General features: G+C 43.8%; 1 protein-coding gene across 5 annotated transcripts in view; it reads left to right on the top strand.

The window, feature by feature from the left end:
• LOC129189577 (transcription factor COE3-like) overlaps positions 1-14,141 on the top strand; it is a 46,734-nt gene that overhangs the window by 3,469 nt on the left and 29,124 nt on the right. For all 5 annotated transcript variants that reach the window (XM_054791399.1, XM_054791398.1, XM_054791401.1 and 2 more), the window contains exons 3-7: positions 2,358-2,514; positions 2,590-2,653; positions 4,413-4,468; positions 5,360-5,433; positions 7,903-7,971. In XM_054791399.1, coding sequence (XP_054647374.1) covers positions 2,358-2,514; positions 2,590-2,653; positions 4,413-4,468; positions 5,360-5,433; positions 7,903-7,971 — 420 coding nt within the window. The remainder of the gene's footprint in view (positions 1-2,357; positions 2,515-2,589; positions 2,654-4,412; positions 4,469-5,359; positions 5,434-7,902; positions 7,972-14,141) is intronic.

Below are 14,141 nucleotides of genomic sequence, written 5' to 3' on the forward strand. Positions count from 1 at the left end.
GTAAAGTGAATGATGATAAAATGAGTCAAATCAGAAAATGAATGAGAAAGGATCAGGAAAAGGTTATCAACTTGTCATGAACACAGTTTACAATGATAAGGTGATGAGAGGACTGATATTATTTTTCGGTGATAATTGCGCCATGAGAAAAGTGATTGATGATAAAATTAGTCACATCAGAGAGTTGATGAGAAACGATGAGAAATAAGTCATCAAGTTGCCGTGATCACATTTAACAATCATCAGTTGATGAGAAGACTCGTTAAATTTTTTGATGATGATAATAACAACAATGATGGCATGAGTAAAGTGAATAATGATAAAATGAGTCATATCAGAAAATTGATGAGAAAGCATCAGGAAAAGGTTATCAAGTTGTTATAATCACATTTTACAATCCTAAGGTGATGAGAGGACTGATATTACTTTTCGATGATAATAATCACGCCATGGGAAAAGTGACTGATGATAAAATGAGTCACATTAGAGAGTTGAGAAATTATGAGATATAAGTCATCAAGTTGTCATGAACACATTTAACAATCATCAGTTAATGAGAAGGCTTATATTTTTTTATGATAACAATGAGAATGATGGCAAGAGTAAAGCAAATGATGATAAAGTGACTCAGAACAGAAAACTGATGAGAAATCATCAGGAAAAAGGCATTGAGTATTCATGATCTCTTTTAACAATCATCAGTTGATGAGAAGACTCATTATAATTTTTGTTGGCGATAATGAAAATGATGGCACGAGTAAAGTGAATGATGATAAAAATGAGTTCAAATTTATGAGAAATCATCAGGAAAAAGTCATCAAATTGTCACAATCACATTTTACAATCATCAGTTGATGAGAAGACCCATCTTATTTTTTGGTGATAATGATCATGACGTGAGAACGGTGAGTGATGATAAAATGAGTCAAACCAGAAAACTTGATGAGAAATCATCAGGAAGTTGGTCACATTTTGGTCACATCAGTCGATGAGAAGCTTGAGCTTATTTTTTGACCAGAGTGATGATGGCATGACAAAGGTGATGAGAATGGTGTTACAATGGGTCAAATCAGGGAACTGATGAGAAATCATGAGGAAGACGTTATCAAGTGGTCACGATCATGTCTTTTGATCATCAGCCGATGAGAAGACTGATCTTATTTTTCCATGATGCAGATGATTCTTATCATGGCTTCTCATGTCATCAAGTACACAGAAAGTCCACTTTTAATCTTTTCGCGTGGCTTGTTAAGGTTGTCACGTACGTGTTAGAAAAATTGCCACTGTGTGTGTGTGACTGCGATGGCTGTCCAGTGTAGTTTGATGGTGGCAGCGGCGTTCCGTGTGTGTGCTAATGGTGCGTGTCATTCCCAATTACTAACAAATTAGCCTTCTACACTTCCTCCAACTACACGCGTGTGTATGTGTGTGTGTGTGTGTGTGTGTGTGTCATTGTGAGGCTCCTTCTTACTTCCTGTCACGTGCCCACGCCTTGATGTGTCCTGTGAGGGTGTTGTTGTGTATTTGCCATCAGCGCTAAAACTCTCCATTATCCCAATTAAACACTGCACCACCACCATCATCATCATCATCATCATCATCTGACTCCACTCAGGAAGCTCGTTAGCTCAATTATTAGCTCAATTATGCTAATTGTGGTGCCACTGTCCACTCGCCTGTTAGCATTTGGCACCGGATCCAATGCAAACATGTGTCACATGACACGCTACATGACACGCGGCGCACCATAAAACACAGACACGTGCACAGGAGTGCGGCGTTGCCACGTTTACAGGTGTTGACTTTGAAGGTGAGCAGGAAGTGAGCAGGTGAGACGTTAGCGCTCGCATGTTGTCAGACATCAGCTGTAAGTGTTTATACTCACCTGACAGGCTCTACTAACCCCTCAATCCCCACCCCCAACCCTCAAAGGCCACAAATGAGGCCTAAAGCGTGGCTAATGTGTGTGCGAGCAAAGGTCACGGCTGTTTTAATCCGGTGCCTGGGGAGTCACCGCGGCGCCGCCGGCCCACCAGGCCGGGTCCCGAACGTAAACGGCCGGCATGAATAAACATGGCTGCGTCATATTGATCATCAAATGTTTTGGAGCAGCTAATGAGACGTAGGATGTAGCAACGTTCATCGCTTCACTTCCTTCATCCACTTGTTCTGTCACCGTCCTTTCTGTGTGCGTGTGTGTGTGTGTGTGTGTGTGTGTGTGGAGCCAGTCAATCAATATATATTATCATTTTGAACATGTGACACACAGCAAATACCTCAGCTGTACTACAGTTTGTTCAACACAATTCTAGTTTGCCTTCATGTCCTCTTAGCTCGTGTGTGTGTGTGTGTTTTAGCGGCGTGGGGTTAGCCCGAGCGCACTTTGAGAAGCAGCCGCCGTCCAACTTGAGAAAGTCCAACTTCTTCCACTTTGTTCTGGCACTATATGACCGGCAGGGTCAGCCAGTGGAGATCGAGAGGACGTCCTATGTGGACTTTGTGGAGAAGGACAAGGTAGGAAGTGATGCCATCACCTGTCACCACTATTCAAGTTACGTTTGAATCATGGTGTTGTGTTTTGTGTGACAGGAGTACAATGGCGAGAAGACCAACAATGGGATCCACTACAGGTTACAGCTTCTTTACAGCAATGGTGAGTACAGCCAGTTGTGGCCTACAGGAGGAAAGGTTAACACTGTCAAAGTGCACTAAATCAGTGTTAATACGAGGCGGCGTAGTCGAGATAATTGACCTCATCTGCGACGCAACACAACATGGCGATCACGTTAATTAGAAACTGCAGCAGACTGCCAAGACACGATTAGACGTGCAACACGCTTCCCGTGTCACCGCTAATCAATGACAACACTTCCTGATTGGGGAGTTTATTTGTCTGAGGGGGGCGGTGTCTGCTTTGGCACGAGGGCTGTGTAAGCACAACATGCTAATGTAGCTTGTAAGCAGGCGTGTTGAAACAACAGTAAAATGAGCCCATTGGAAGCCGGAACACTTTAAATGCCTAAAAATGTGTCCTATGCAGCTTTGTGCTTAACTTGGACTCATTACGCCCCCAAGTGACGTACAGGAAACATTTTTGGAGTCTTTCGACTAACCCAATACTTTAGGCATGTCACAAGATGTCGCAAGATTAAACGTGACAAGGTTTCTCGTTTCTCGTCTTCACTTGGCCTGGGACGGTAATAAATTAATTAATCACAACATAAATGAAAATTAACTGGATAATTTTGCCCGCCTCAGTACATTGCCATGTGCATGCGTGTCCAAACAGGTAGGAAGACGGTTCACTCTGTCCACTGGTTTCAGCACCTTGGCACGTTTGTTCCATAGAACAACGGCATGAACGGAGTGAGCCATTTTTTCAGTGATACAGTCTCTTTGTCGCGGTGGGTGGAAGTGGTGCCGCTAGCATACACACAGTGCAGAAGAGTGTAGCCTCGTGAGGAGCAATGCAAGGTAACAGTAGAAATGAATACAATATATCGTCATATATTTTTTATATTTTTCATTGTACTTTTCTTAAAATTGATGCTTAAATCGTGACCTGAGCGTCTTGTGACACCCCTACTCATTTTAAATAAAGCCTTTTAACAATAAAAATTCTTTAATATGATGTCAAATATTACAATTCAACTGTTATAATTATATTTATTCACTGGATTTATATAAAATAAGTTGGGAAAATATATTAGTTGGGAAAATAATTAGCGTTAAAATTGTTATGCAAAGCCTGATGCGGCGTCCATCCATCCATCCAATCATTTTCTATGCCGCCTACCCTCATTAGGGTCGCCGGGGTATGCTGGAGCCTATCCCAGCTGACATCGGGCGAGGGGCGGGTTACACCCTGGACTGGTCGCCAGCCAATGGCAGGGCACATATAGACAAACAACCATTCACACTCACATTCATACCTATGGACAATTTAGAGTCGCCAATTAACCTAACATGCCTGATGCGGCGTATTTGTCACAATAGCAAAAATGCTAGTAAGACACTCACTAAATGTCACTGTTTCCATCATTTTCATTGAATATATGTTCAATTTGTGCTACACACAAAAAACTGTACATTTATGTTCATTTAAAATAGGGAATACTGTACATTTACCATGAACAATGTAACAAATATATAAAAGCACATATCTTTGACATGAATTTGTAGTATTTTAGAAAAAAAAGTGTTCCACTTGGCTAGTGATATATAAGCAATCATTTTACTTTAAACACAAACGGCTTATGTGCACAATTATTTATTGTAAGAACAGAAAAGAGTCAATACACAGTGATGAATAGTTAGCTACTAATAATAATGATAGTAGCAATACAAAAGGATGAATTAAAACATTAATGTGATGGCGGCCATGATGTAACAATGTGGGTTTCTCTTTGTAGGCATCAGGACGGAACAAGACCTTTACGTGCGCCTCATTGACTCCATGACAAAACAGGTGAGACCCCTGATGACGTCACGTCTAAGGCACATATTTTCCACCAAAGAAAAATATTGTATGAATGGCAACAGTTGGACATACATGTTGATTATGTACCTTCTGCCATCTAGTGGAAGAACATCTAATTGGCATAGATCGACAAACAAAGAGTCGACATTAGATTCGACAATATTTGCTGTTAATAAATCCCCACACTAATATGCCGCGGCACAGTGGTTGGGAATCACTGCTGTATCGTATGCACAACATCCAATCCTTGTAACTTATGCCTGTGATCACGTGATTCTTTTTTTCCCCTCTTGTCACATAAAGTTCATATTCAATAACATTAACCCCCTCCCGCCATCCCCCGCCCTTTTTGCATGTCAGCCATCGATTGTCCAAGTGGGCGGCCGACTCCATGTCAGCCATGAAACTGATCAATAAGCTGCATGTGGCACAGCGCGACTCACTGGAGACCACCCTCCCAACACCTTCTTTCTCTCGCTCTCTTTCTCTCTGTCTCTCACACACACACACACAGCACTGACAGACGGGTCGGCTGGAGCCCCCGCCAATCGATGAAAGCCCGCGAGGAGCCGTTAGAGTGAATGAAGTTCATTGACGACGCTAAAGAGTGTGTGAAGCACACGCACGAGCCGTCCACACACACTCACACACATCGACAATGTCCACATGACGTCCTGATGCGCACCACCACAAGGCGCCAAAATGTCTTCAGTGGTTGAATGTGTACATGTGACTTGCCAAATGGTCAAAATGTCATCTTCTGAAAGTAACGACAAAAGATGTTTCATGTCTTCATGTTACAAGAAGCCCACGCCGCTCATCGCTTGTTTTTTTCTTCTTTGTGCTATTCTTGCGCTCCCCGCCTCCCAACACGACCAGCCCATCCTGTACGAGGGACAGGACAAGAACCCAGAAATGTGTCGCGTCCTGCTCACGCACGAGATCATGTGCAGGTACCAACTCTTTGTGTGTGTGTATGTGTGTATGCGTGTGTGAACAAACAGCAGCTGTGGGCTGTCTTTGTGGTGTTGATGGCATCAATCAACACATTTGCTGCGTCTCGTTAGTCTCGCTAATGTATTTGCTAGTTCAGACAACGAGGACGAGAATAAGACGTGTGTATTAAAAGTGGACGTCCATGTCAGTCAGACGGCATGGCAGGCCCACCTGTGGTCCAGCGAGGACACTTCAGGTTGCACTTGGGATGCCTTGTGCCGATTGGTGCCATCACCGTGGCAACGGATGCTCCAAACGTCAGTGCTTGCCACGGCGTTGATGTCAGATCCTGCATGAGCGGTGGCAGCCATGTTGGCACAGCGACGTCGCCCACGTGCCACCAAGGCTCATCGCAACTCCCCCCATGGCCGCCAGCCGTGAACATTTCGGCGCCAGCTGAGATGATTCAGCCAGGTTGGCGTCCTCCATGTCGCCCCCCCCCCAGGGCCTTTCTGTAATCACATCACTTGTCCTCTGACCTCGACCGCTGACCCGCCCACTCACACCTGATTGGAGCGCTGAAGCTTCCTGAGGGGCCGCCTTTGTGTGTGTGTGTGTGTGTGAGATGACAGAGCACCATGTCTTCTCTTTGTGCATCAAGATTCCACTTGTAAATGTGTGAAGTGCGTGATGATGCTTGTGTGGTCACTGGTCCAACTGGCACCAGTGTGTATGTGTGTGTGTGAGAGAGAGACCAGAGGAGCCAAAATGAGCAACAACACACACACACACACACTACTCAGTCATTAGGCTGCTAGCGGCCCGAGGGGAAACGTCATTAAGGCGATCTTGTGGATGCGGTGCCAAGGTTTGTTTTGGTCTTTTGCGAGGCGGGGCCTGGTTCCCCAGGGGGCAGGGGCCAGCAGAGCTCCCGGGGTCCAGTTTGTTTATAACACTTCAGTGGCACTTTGTCACCACAGCAGCACCCGCGGGTGCCAATGCTAATTGGTCTCCTGGAAGTTAGCGAAGGGAATAAAAGCCTGGTGGCAGGCAACAGTCGCACTTCCTCACAGACAAACACACACGTGATGGTTTTTTGACCATGCCATCAATCATTCATCACGCCGCGATTCAGGACAGCGTGGGGCCACAATTGGACTGAAGTAATTAATTTTTTAAAATTAGTGGAAGGTATGTTAATGAGGCACGCCTCTAAAAAGTGGCATGTTGTTTTAGTGTACACACACCATGCACGGAACACACACTCTTCTTCCTCATTCATTCAGCACAATGCATGACTTATTTTAACATAGAATAGAATAGAAAATGTTTGTATTGACATGTAAACTAAATCAAATATGTCAGATGTGTGTGTGTGTGTCCGTGTGTGTATGTGTTTGGCAAGCGTCCGGCACTTGGCCCGAGCACTGGAGTCACATGCACGGACCTGCCGCCGTGGCTGGGCGTGGTCCAGATTTCAGTGACCTTGGCTTGAGCGCAGCTGGATGCTGAAAAAAGACGGGGGGGGGGGTTAAAAGTAAGAGTAGATCATGTGGATATTTGTAATTATCATGAAACGCGCTTTCCGTTCAACATCCCGTCATTTTCGAATGAGCTCCCCCTTTTTACACACATTTGATTTTATTATTGTTTACAAATACTTTCCCCCAAATGAATGTATATAATTGAAGATCATTTATACATATTTATAATGAATATATATTTAATATAATTACATATTGTTATACATTAACAAGAATCATTGTTATACATCATTGATGATCCTTTACACTTATTTATAATTAACATTACATATTGATGTATATTAACCATAATTATTCTTACTTATTAATTAATTAATTAATTAATTAATCTATACTTATTACCACTGTGTGTACAGTTATACCCAGCTGTAGATCATTTACACTTATTTATATTAACACTGCATATTGTTATATGTACTGACATGAATTATTAGTATACATCATTGCCAGTTTGTATATAGTTGTATATAGTTGAAGATCATTTGTAGTTATTTATATGAACAATATTTTATATGAACAAGAATTACCGCTATGTGCATAGCGGTAATGACATACAACACTAATTCTCAAGCTCACATACACTTATTTATAATTAACATTACATTTTGTTATATTTTATATGTACTAATTTGAATTGAATGAATATAATTGTTTATAATAATTAATAATAATATAATTAATTTGTATTGTATGGCATTATATTAGGTATATTGCATGGCATTATACAGCATATATGTAACATTATATTTATTTCATTTGTATTTCTGAATCTAATGCAGTATTTATTAAACAGTTAAAGTGATCATCTGTTATAAGATGATTATTGTACACTTGTTATTATTATTGCAGTATATGTTATTATAAATGTTAAAGTCCTGTAAAAATAGCTGTCATCAAATGTTGTTGTTGTCATATAATGACTGTTTGTTCTTTCCTCTGCAGTCGCTGTTGTGACAAGAAAAGTTGTGGGAACCGTAACGAGACGCCCTCAGACCCCGTTATCATCGACAGGTAGGAGCCTGCCTTCCTCTCTGTGTTTGTGTGTTTGTGTGTGTGTGTGTGTGTGTGTGTATGGGTGGGTGGTTGTGGGTGTATTGGTGCTCCAAACAGGAAATTGAGAAAGTTGAAATCTTTGTGTTGTTTCTGCTGTTGACACTGCAAAGACATTCAATTGTGTTGTATCCTAAAAAATCTATCAAATCCAAAGGGTTGTTTGCTATTCCACCTCACCTGTGGCCGCCGCCTGACAGGTCATTAAGACGCACACTGTCACGCCTCGTCTTCCACGTAGGTGCCCAAACGTCCAACAAGACAAGAGAAGAAGAAGAAAACCACTTGACGTTTGTCAAGGTCACAATTGTTTCCCGACAGCGGCACTCACCTGTCAGTCACACTCCCACTTCCTGTAGTCACACCACGTGCGTCCTCGCTGCCGAGTCCCACCGCCCCACACGTCCTTGGAGCTGGCGGATGTCTGTCACTACACCAGCCTGTGATTGGACGCACAGGTGGGACTTGCTGACCTCACAGGAGGTCGGCAGACAGGAAGTACCGAGTCCGTATTGGCTCGTTAGAGGAGCCTTGGACTGCAGCCACACACACACGCACACACGCATACACACGCAAACAAGCATGTGTGTATGCTTTGGGCCTTTTTAAAATCAACCACAGCCTCATTTGTCATTTTCAATTTTGTTCTGAACACAACAGATCAAGAAGACAACAAGAATAGAATAGAATAGAATAAAATAGAAAAGAAAAGAAAAGAAAAGAAAAGAAAAGAAAAGAAAAGAAAAGAAAAGAAAAGAAAAGAAAAGAAACAAAAGAAAAGAAAAGAAAAGAAAAGAAAAGAAAGAAAAGAAAAGAGGAAAGGAATAGAATAGAAGAGAAGATAACAAAAACAGGAATACGGAACAGGAACAGAACATAATAGAATAGAAGAGAACAGGAACGCGGAACAGAATAGAATAGAATACAACAAAAATGCAGAACAGGAACAGAACAGAATAGAGCAGAACAAGAACAGAAATGGAATAGAATAGAAAAGAAGAGAACAGGAACGCCGAATGGACTGGAATAGAATATAACAAGGAAAGGAACGTGGAACAGGAATGTAACAGAATAGAATAGAATAGAATATAAAAAGAACAAGAACGGAACAGAATAGAACAGGAACATGGAACAAGAACAAGCACAAGGACAAGAACAAACACAAGAATAAGAAAAAGAACAAGAACAAGAACAAGAACAAGAACAAGAACACAATACAATAGAACATGAACACGGAACAGAACAGAATAGAATAGAAGAGACCAGGAACGTAGAACAGAATAGAACAGAACAAGAACAGGACACAAAACAGGAACATAACATACCAGAATAGAATACAATAGAATAGAACAGGAAAGCAGAACAGGAGTAAAACAGAACAAGGACAGAATAGAATAGAATAGAACAGAAACACAGAACAGAACAGCATAAAATAGAATAGAAGAGAGCAGGAATGTGGAACGGAACAAAATAGAATACGTAGAAGAGAACACGAACAGGTACGGAACAGAGCAGAGTAGAATAGAACAAGAACAGGAATGTGGAACAGGAACAGAAGGCAACAGAGCGGAATAGATGAGAACAAGAACAGGAACGTCGAACAGTAGTGGAACCCAATAGAACAGAACAGGAACGGAATAAAACAAGAATAGAACAGAACAATAATAGACTAGATTAGAATATCACAGACATTGACAACTTTAGCTAAGACATTTGCACACACACACACACACACACACACACACACACACACACACACGCAGACCATTGAGGTGGCATGATGGTGATCTATTACGCGTGGTTGTTTCTCTGCATTTTAGTGGCTGTTAAGAAAGACAAGATTTATGACAACACACGTACATTTAGTGAGCTATCATGCAAATGATGTTGTGTGGCAGCTACAGTAAAGACATTTAGTGTCACCAGTCATGTCTGGGACACACACACACACACACACGTTTGCATTTTTAGTCCACCTCTGACCTTTTTCATGAATACTGCGGTCATTGTGTGACTTTGTGAGGACGACTTCAACAATCTTACCATAGAGTCCTGGTGTGTGTGTGTGTGTGAACGTGTGTGCAGGTTAAGAGCAGCTTGTTCCACGCTAATATTGCAATTAGACGTGTGCACGAGGGCCCCAGTGCACCATAAATTCATGAAAAGTGTCACAGCGTAGTGCTGGAATTACCACAGCACCCACAGTCTGACCATCGCCCCCGCCCCGCACCTTAATGGTTAGGACTTACATGGAGGCTGTGACCCCCTTACGCACACACACTTGTTCCGGTAACATCATTGGTGGCCTTGATTTCATCTGTAAGGCGACGAGAAATGAAGGGCAACCTTTCCACTTAGTCTCCACCCACCACAGGGACGTGCCCGCTTTCAAAGCCGTCGTCCCCTCTTGTATTCAGACTACATTTCCCATCATGCCTTGCCTCTCACAACAACAACACAATACCACAATAATACAACTTGTAGGGAGGCTTACACATCATAGAGTGGATGGGGGCACGGTGGGCCTGGGACAGCAGGTGAGTGGTTGTTGGTTATCTGCCCCCGTGGAACATTCCCAGCAAGCCTTGCACGCATCGATCGCAGGCTGACAGATTAAGAGTATGGATTTTCAATAAAAGCAGCACATTACCGATTTGACCACATTGCATCACATGACACCGACCACATTCACACACACATACTGTATTTGTGTCCCTAATAAATTGCTGAGACTTTTTGTCAGTTCCCAGAGGATCTGAGCGAGAGATGCAGGTTAGAGGTCAAGTATCTGTCGCTGTTTTTAGACTTGTTTACTTTGTGAATGAGTGTGTGCGTGCATGTTTGTGTGTCATATTGCCATGATGCTTTTACGTGCTAGGACAGCTGCTGCATCTCATGGCAGGATGTTGGTTGGAGGGGCGGGGCTTACATGTTGACCGAGTTGGGCCGTCGCGTCCCCCACCCCCAAAAAGGAACAAAACACTATCAGCAGCTCTCCACTTCCTGGTGACTCTTAATTGGCTGGACTAAATGTGATTACATCACCACCCGCAGGCTCGTTAACTGCTGAGCTCAGCTGGAAAACAGGCACCCCCCACTCCGCACTCAAACGCACACTCACACCACTCTCCCTTGTTACGCCGAGCCCATGGCAGGGGATCATGGGAAGATTGGGAATTCCCTGTCAGCCTCCATATCAGCAACCCCCTGCCCCCAGTGTACACCTCACCTCCTTTAAGCAAATCACCTTGTTCTCCTACCTTGTGCACACACACACATATCACTACCAAAAAGTACTGAGAGGATGAGAACCACCTTTTTGGATTCCTTCCTGTGTGAACATATTTAAACATTTTTTAGACATTTTAGGACAGAAAGTTTTCATTGGTTCATGGCCTCCAGGAAGGCGGAGTTTTCCTTACGCTAATTATAAATTAATATGAATGAGTGTGTGTGCGTGTGTGTATGAGTTAGAAATGTGATGCGGGCAAGTCCAGACTCAACAGCAGGAAGAGATGGGTGGGGGTGGTGGTGGGGGGTGGGGGTTCAGAGGTGTAGCACGAGGAGTGTGGAGTGAGAATGAGACAGTTGGGGGGGGAGAGATGAGGACATGGGGGTGATGGGCAGATGAAGAAAATATTGATTTCTACATAAAGATGGTTGGGTGCGAGTGGGGAAGCAGGGGGGTAGTGACTGGTGAGACAGAGGTTCAGGTTACAGGAAGACCAAAGCCTCTCAGAACCTTCTGGACTTGATGTGTTTGTTAGCATGTTCACTAGTGTGGCTAACACATACGTGTTGCCAAAACTCCCCAACTTTTTCCTGTAAAGACTATAAACGCGCGCACACACACACACACACACACACACACACACACAAATCAATATTAATTTATAATTCAGGATAGCAGCAGTTTGGGTTTTAGGGCTTGCAGCCTTCATAAATATTACAACATTATTGACATCATGGCGATGATTTGGAGAGTTGTCTTTTTTTCAAGCACCAACCTCCCCCATGCCCTCCTCCCTCCATTCACTTCCGTGTCTTTCTGTTACTTTCTTCTTTTTTTTTAAAAAATCCCTTAACAACAGACATGATGAACACACACACACACATAACACACGATGGATGGCCTTCAGTTGCAAAAATAGCACGTACAGTATTCACACATGGAAACACAATACGTACGCACGTAACCACCCATCCTCTGCACAGACTTATTGTTTGCAAAAGTGTCATCCTCTGCTGTCGGGTAACGTAAACATTGTTGAAGGAATGCTGAAGAGAATTCTTTCAACAATGTTTTATATTCACATATATTTTTTTTGTCTTTTTTACGCTCAAATACTTACATTTCTCAACAGATTCATATCATTCCAACATAAACATGTTCAGCTCATTCGGGACATGATGGCTATCTCTTGACACATTTCCAAAACTTGCCACACAAATGGACAATTTTTATAAGTTCAACGTTTCTCAACATTCAGCTCATTCAGGACTTATGAATTAATAATACCAGTGATGTCACGATGAAAACGTGGCGACATTTCTCATTCAGAAAAAAAACTGTCTCACAATACTAAATAAATACATCAATCACACGATAGATGAAAATGAACTCGATAATTTTGCTGGCCTCCATGTATTGCCATGTGCATGCGTGTCTGCTTCCCTCTTGTCCCGCCTCCAAACTGGCTCTGTGCATTAGTTCGGCACCTACACACTTCCTAGAACAATGGTGAACAGAGTGAGTCCTCTTGTCAGCAATACAGTTGCTTTGTTTCTGTGGAGGAGGCGGGGCTGCTAACATAAACACACAGCAAAAGAGTTGAGCCAGGTGAAGAGCAATGCAAGGTAACGTAGTAGAAATTGGGAGGGAAAAAGATTCTTGCAAAGCGAAATGCCACAGCCCTCGTGTGGGAATGTTATTAATGAACAATGTGAGCCCGGCAACATGAACGAGCCAGTATGCCAAATTTATTTGAACATGGTAGCAACATAAAAGGCAACAAAACAAACTTGCCCATGTTACGAACAACCAAGGCCGTGATACAGGAACCCAAAATGCAGAGTCAATGCGGTGGACTTTAAGAGCCGGTGGGAGCTCCAGCTTGACCGCTGACTTGTTGACTATTGCTTTGATCTTGTAAGGTCCCACGAACCTTGGAGCCAGCTTCCGAGAGGTCCCTGCAAGCGGAAGGTCTTTAGAAGACAGCCATACCTCCATCCCAGGCTGGTAATCAGGTGCGGGGACACGGTGCCTGTCAGCAATCCGACGGTTGTGTTCTGCTGTTTGTGTTAATGCAGCCCGGGTCTCTCGGCAAATGCGTCGGGCGCGTCGTAGGTGTGCGTGAACTGTCGGGACGGTAATTTCTGCTTCCTGGGAGGGGAAAGCGGGGGCTGGTAACCAAAAACAGTCTTGAAGGGTGACGTACCTGTCGCCAAGCAGGGTAACGAGTTGTGGGCATACTCCATCCAGGGGAGGTGGGTCGACCAGGAGGAGGGGTGTCGATGACAAACGCACCTAAGTGCTGCTTCCAAGTCCTGATTGGCCCGCTCCGTCTGGCCGTTGGACTGTGGGTGGTATCCAGAAGAAAGACTAACGGTCGCCCCCAATGCCTTACTAAATGCCCGCCACACTCTTGAAGCGAATTGAGTCCCTCTGTCCGAAACAATGTCTGTATGTATCCCGTGTAGGCGGAAGACGTGCCTCACCAACAGTCTAGCTGTCTCTAGGGCCGTGGGCAACTTGGGGAGCGACACAAAATGCGCCATCTTCGAAAACCTGTCCACGATATTGAGTATGACGGTCCGGCCATATGACGAGGGTAATCCAGTGATGAAGTCCATTGCGATGTGGGACCATGGCCGACCAGGGACGGGTAACGGCTGAAGCAAACCGGCAGGAGGGCGATGGGAAGCTTTACCTCTGGCGCAGACAGAGCAGGCGGCGACAAACTTCTTAACGTCGGCTGTCATGGTAGGCCACCAGAACCTTTGGGAGACCAGGAATAGAGTTCGTCGAATCCCCGGGTGGCAGGCAATCTTAGACGAGTGACCCCACAGCAGCACCTCGGATCTGAGTCGTTCAGGAACAAACAAACAATCTCCCCTCGGGGCACCCCCTC

Source organism: Dunckerocampus dactyliophorus, chromosome 11 (genome assembly GCF_027744805.1).
Source record: "Dunckerocampus dactyliophorus isolate RoL2022-P2 chromosome 11, RoL_Ddac_1.1, whole genome shotgun sequence".
Lineage (NCBI taxonomy): Eukaryota > Metazoa > Chordata > Actinopteri > Syngnathiformes > Syngnathidae > Dunckerocampus > Dunckerocampus dactyliophorus.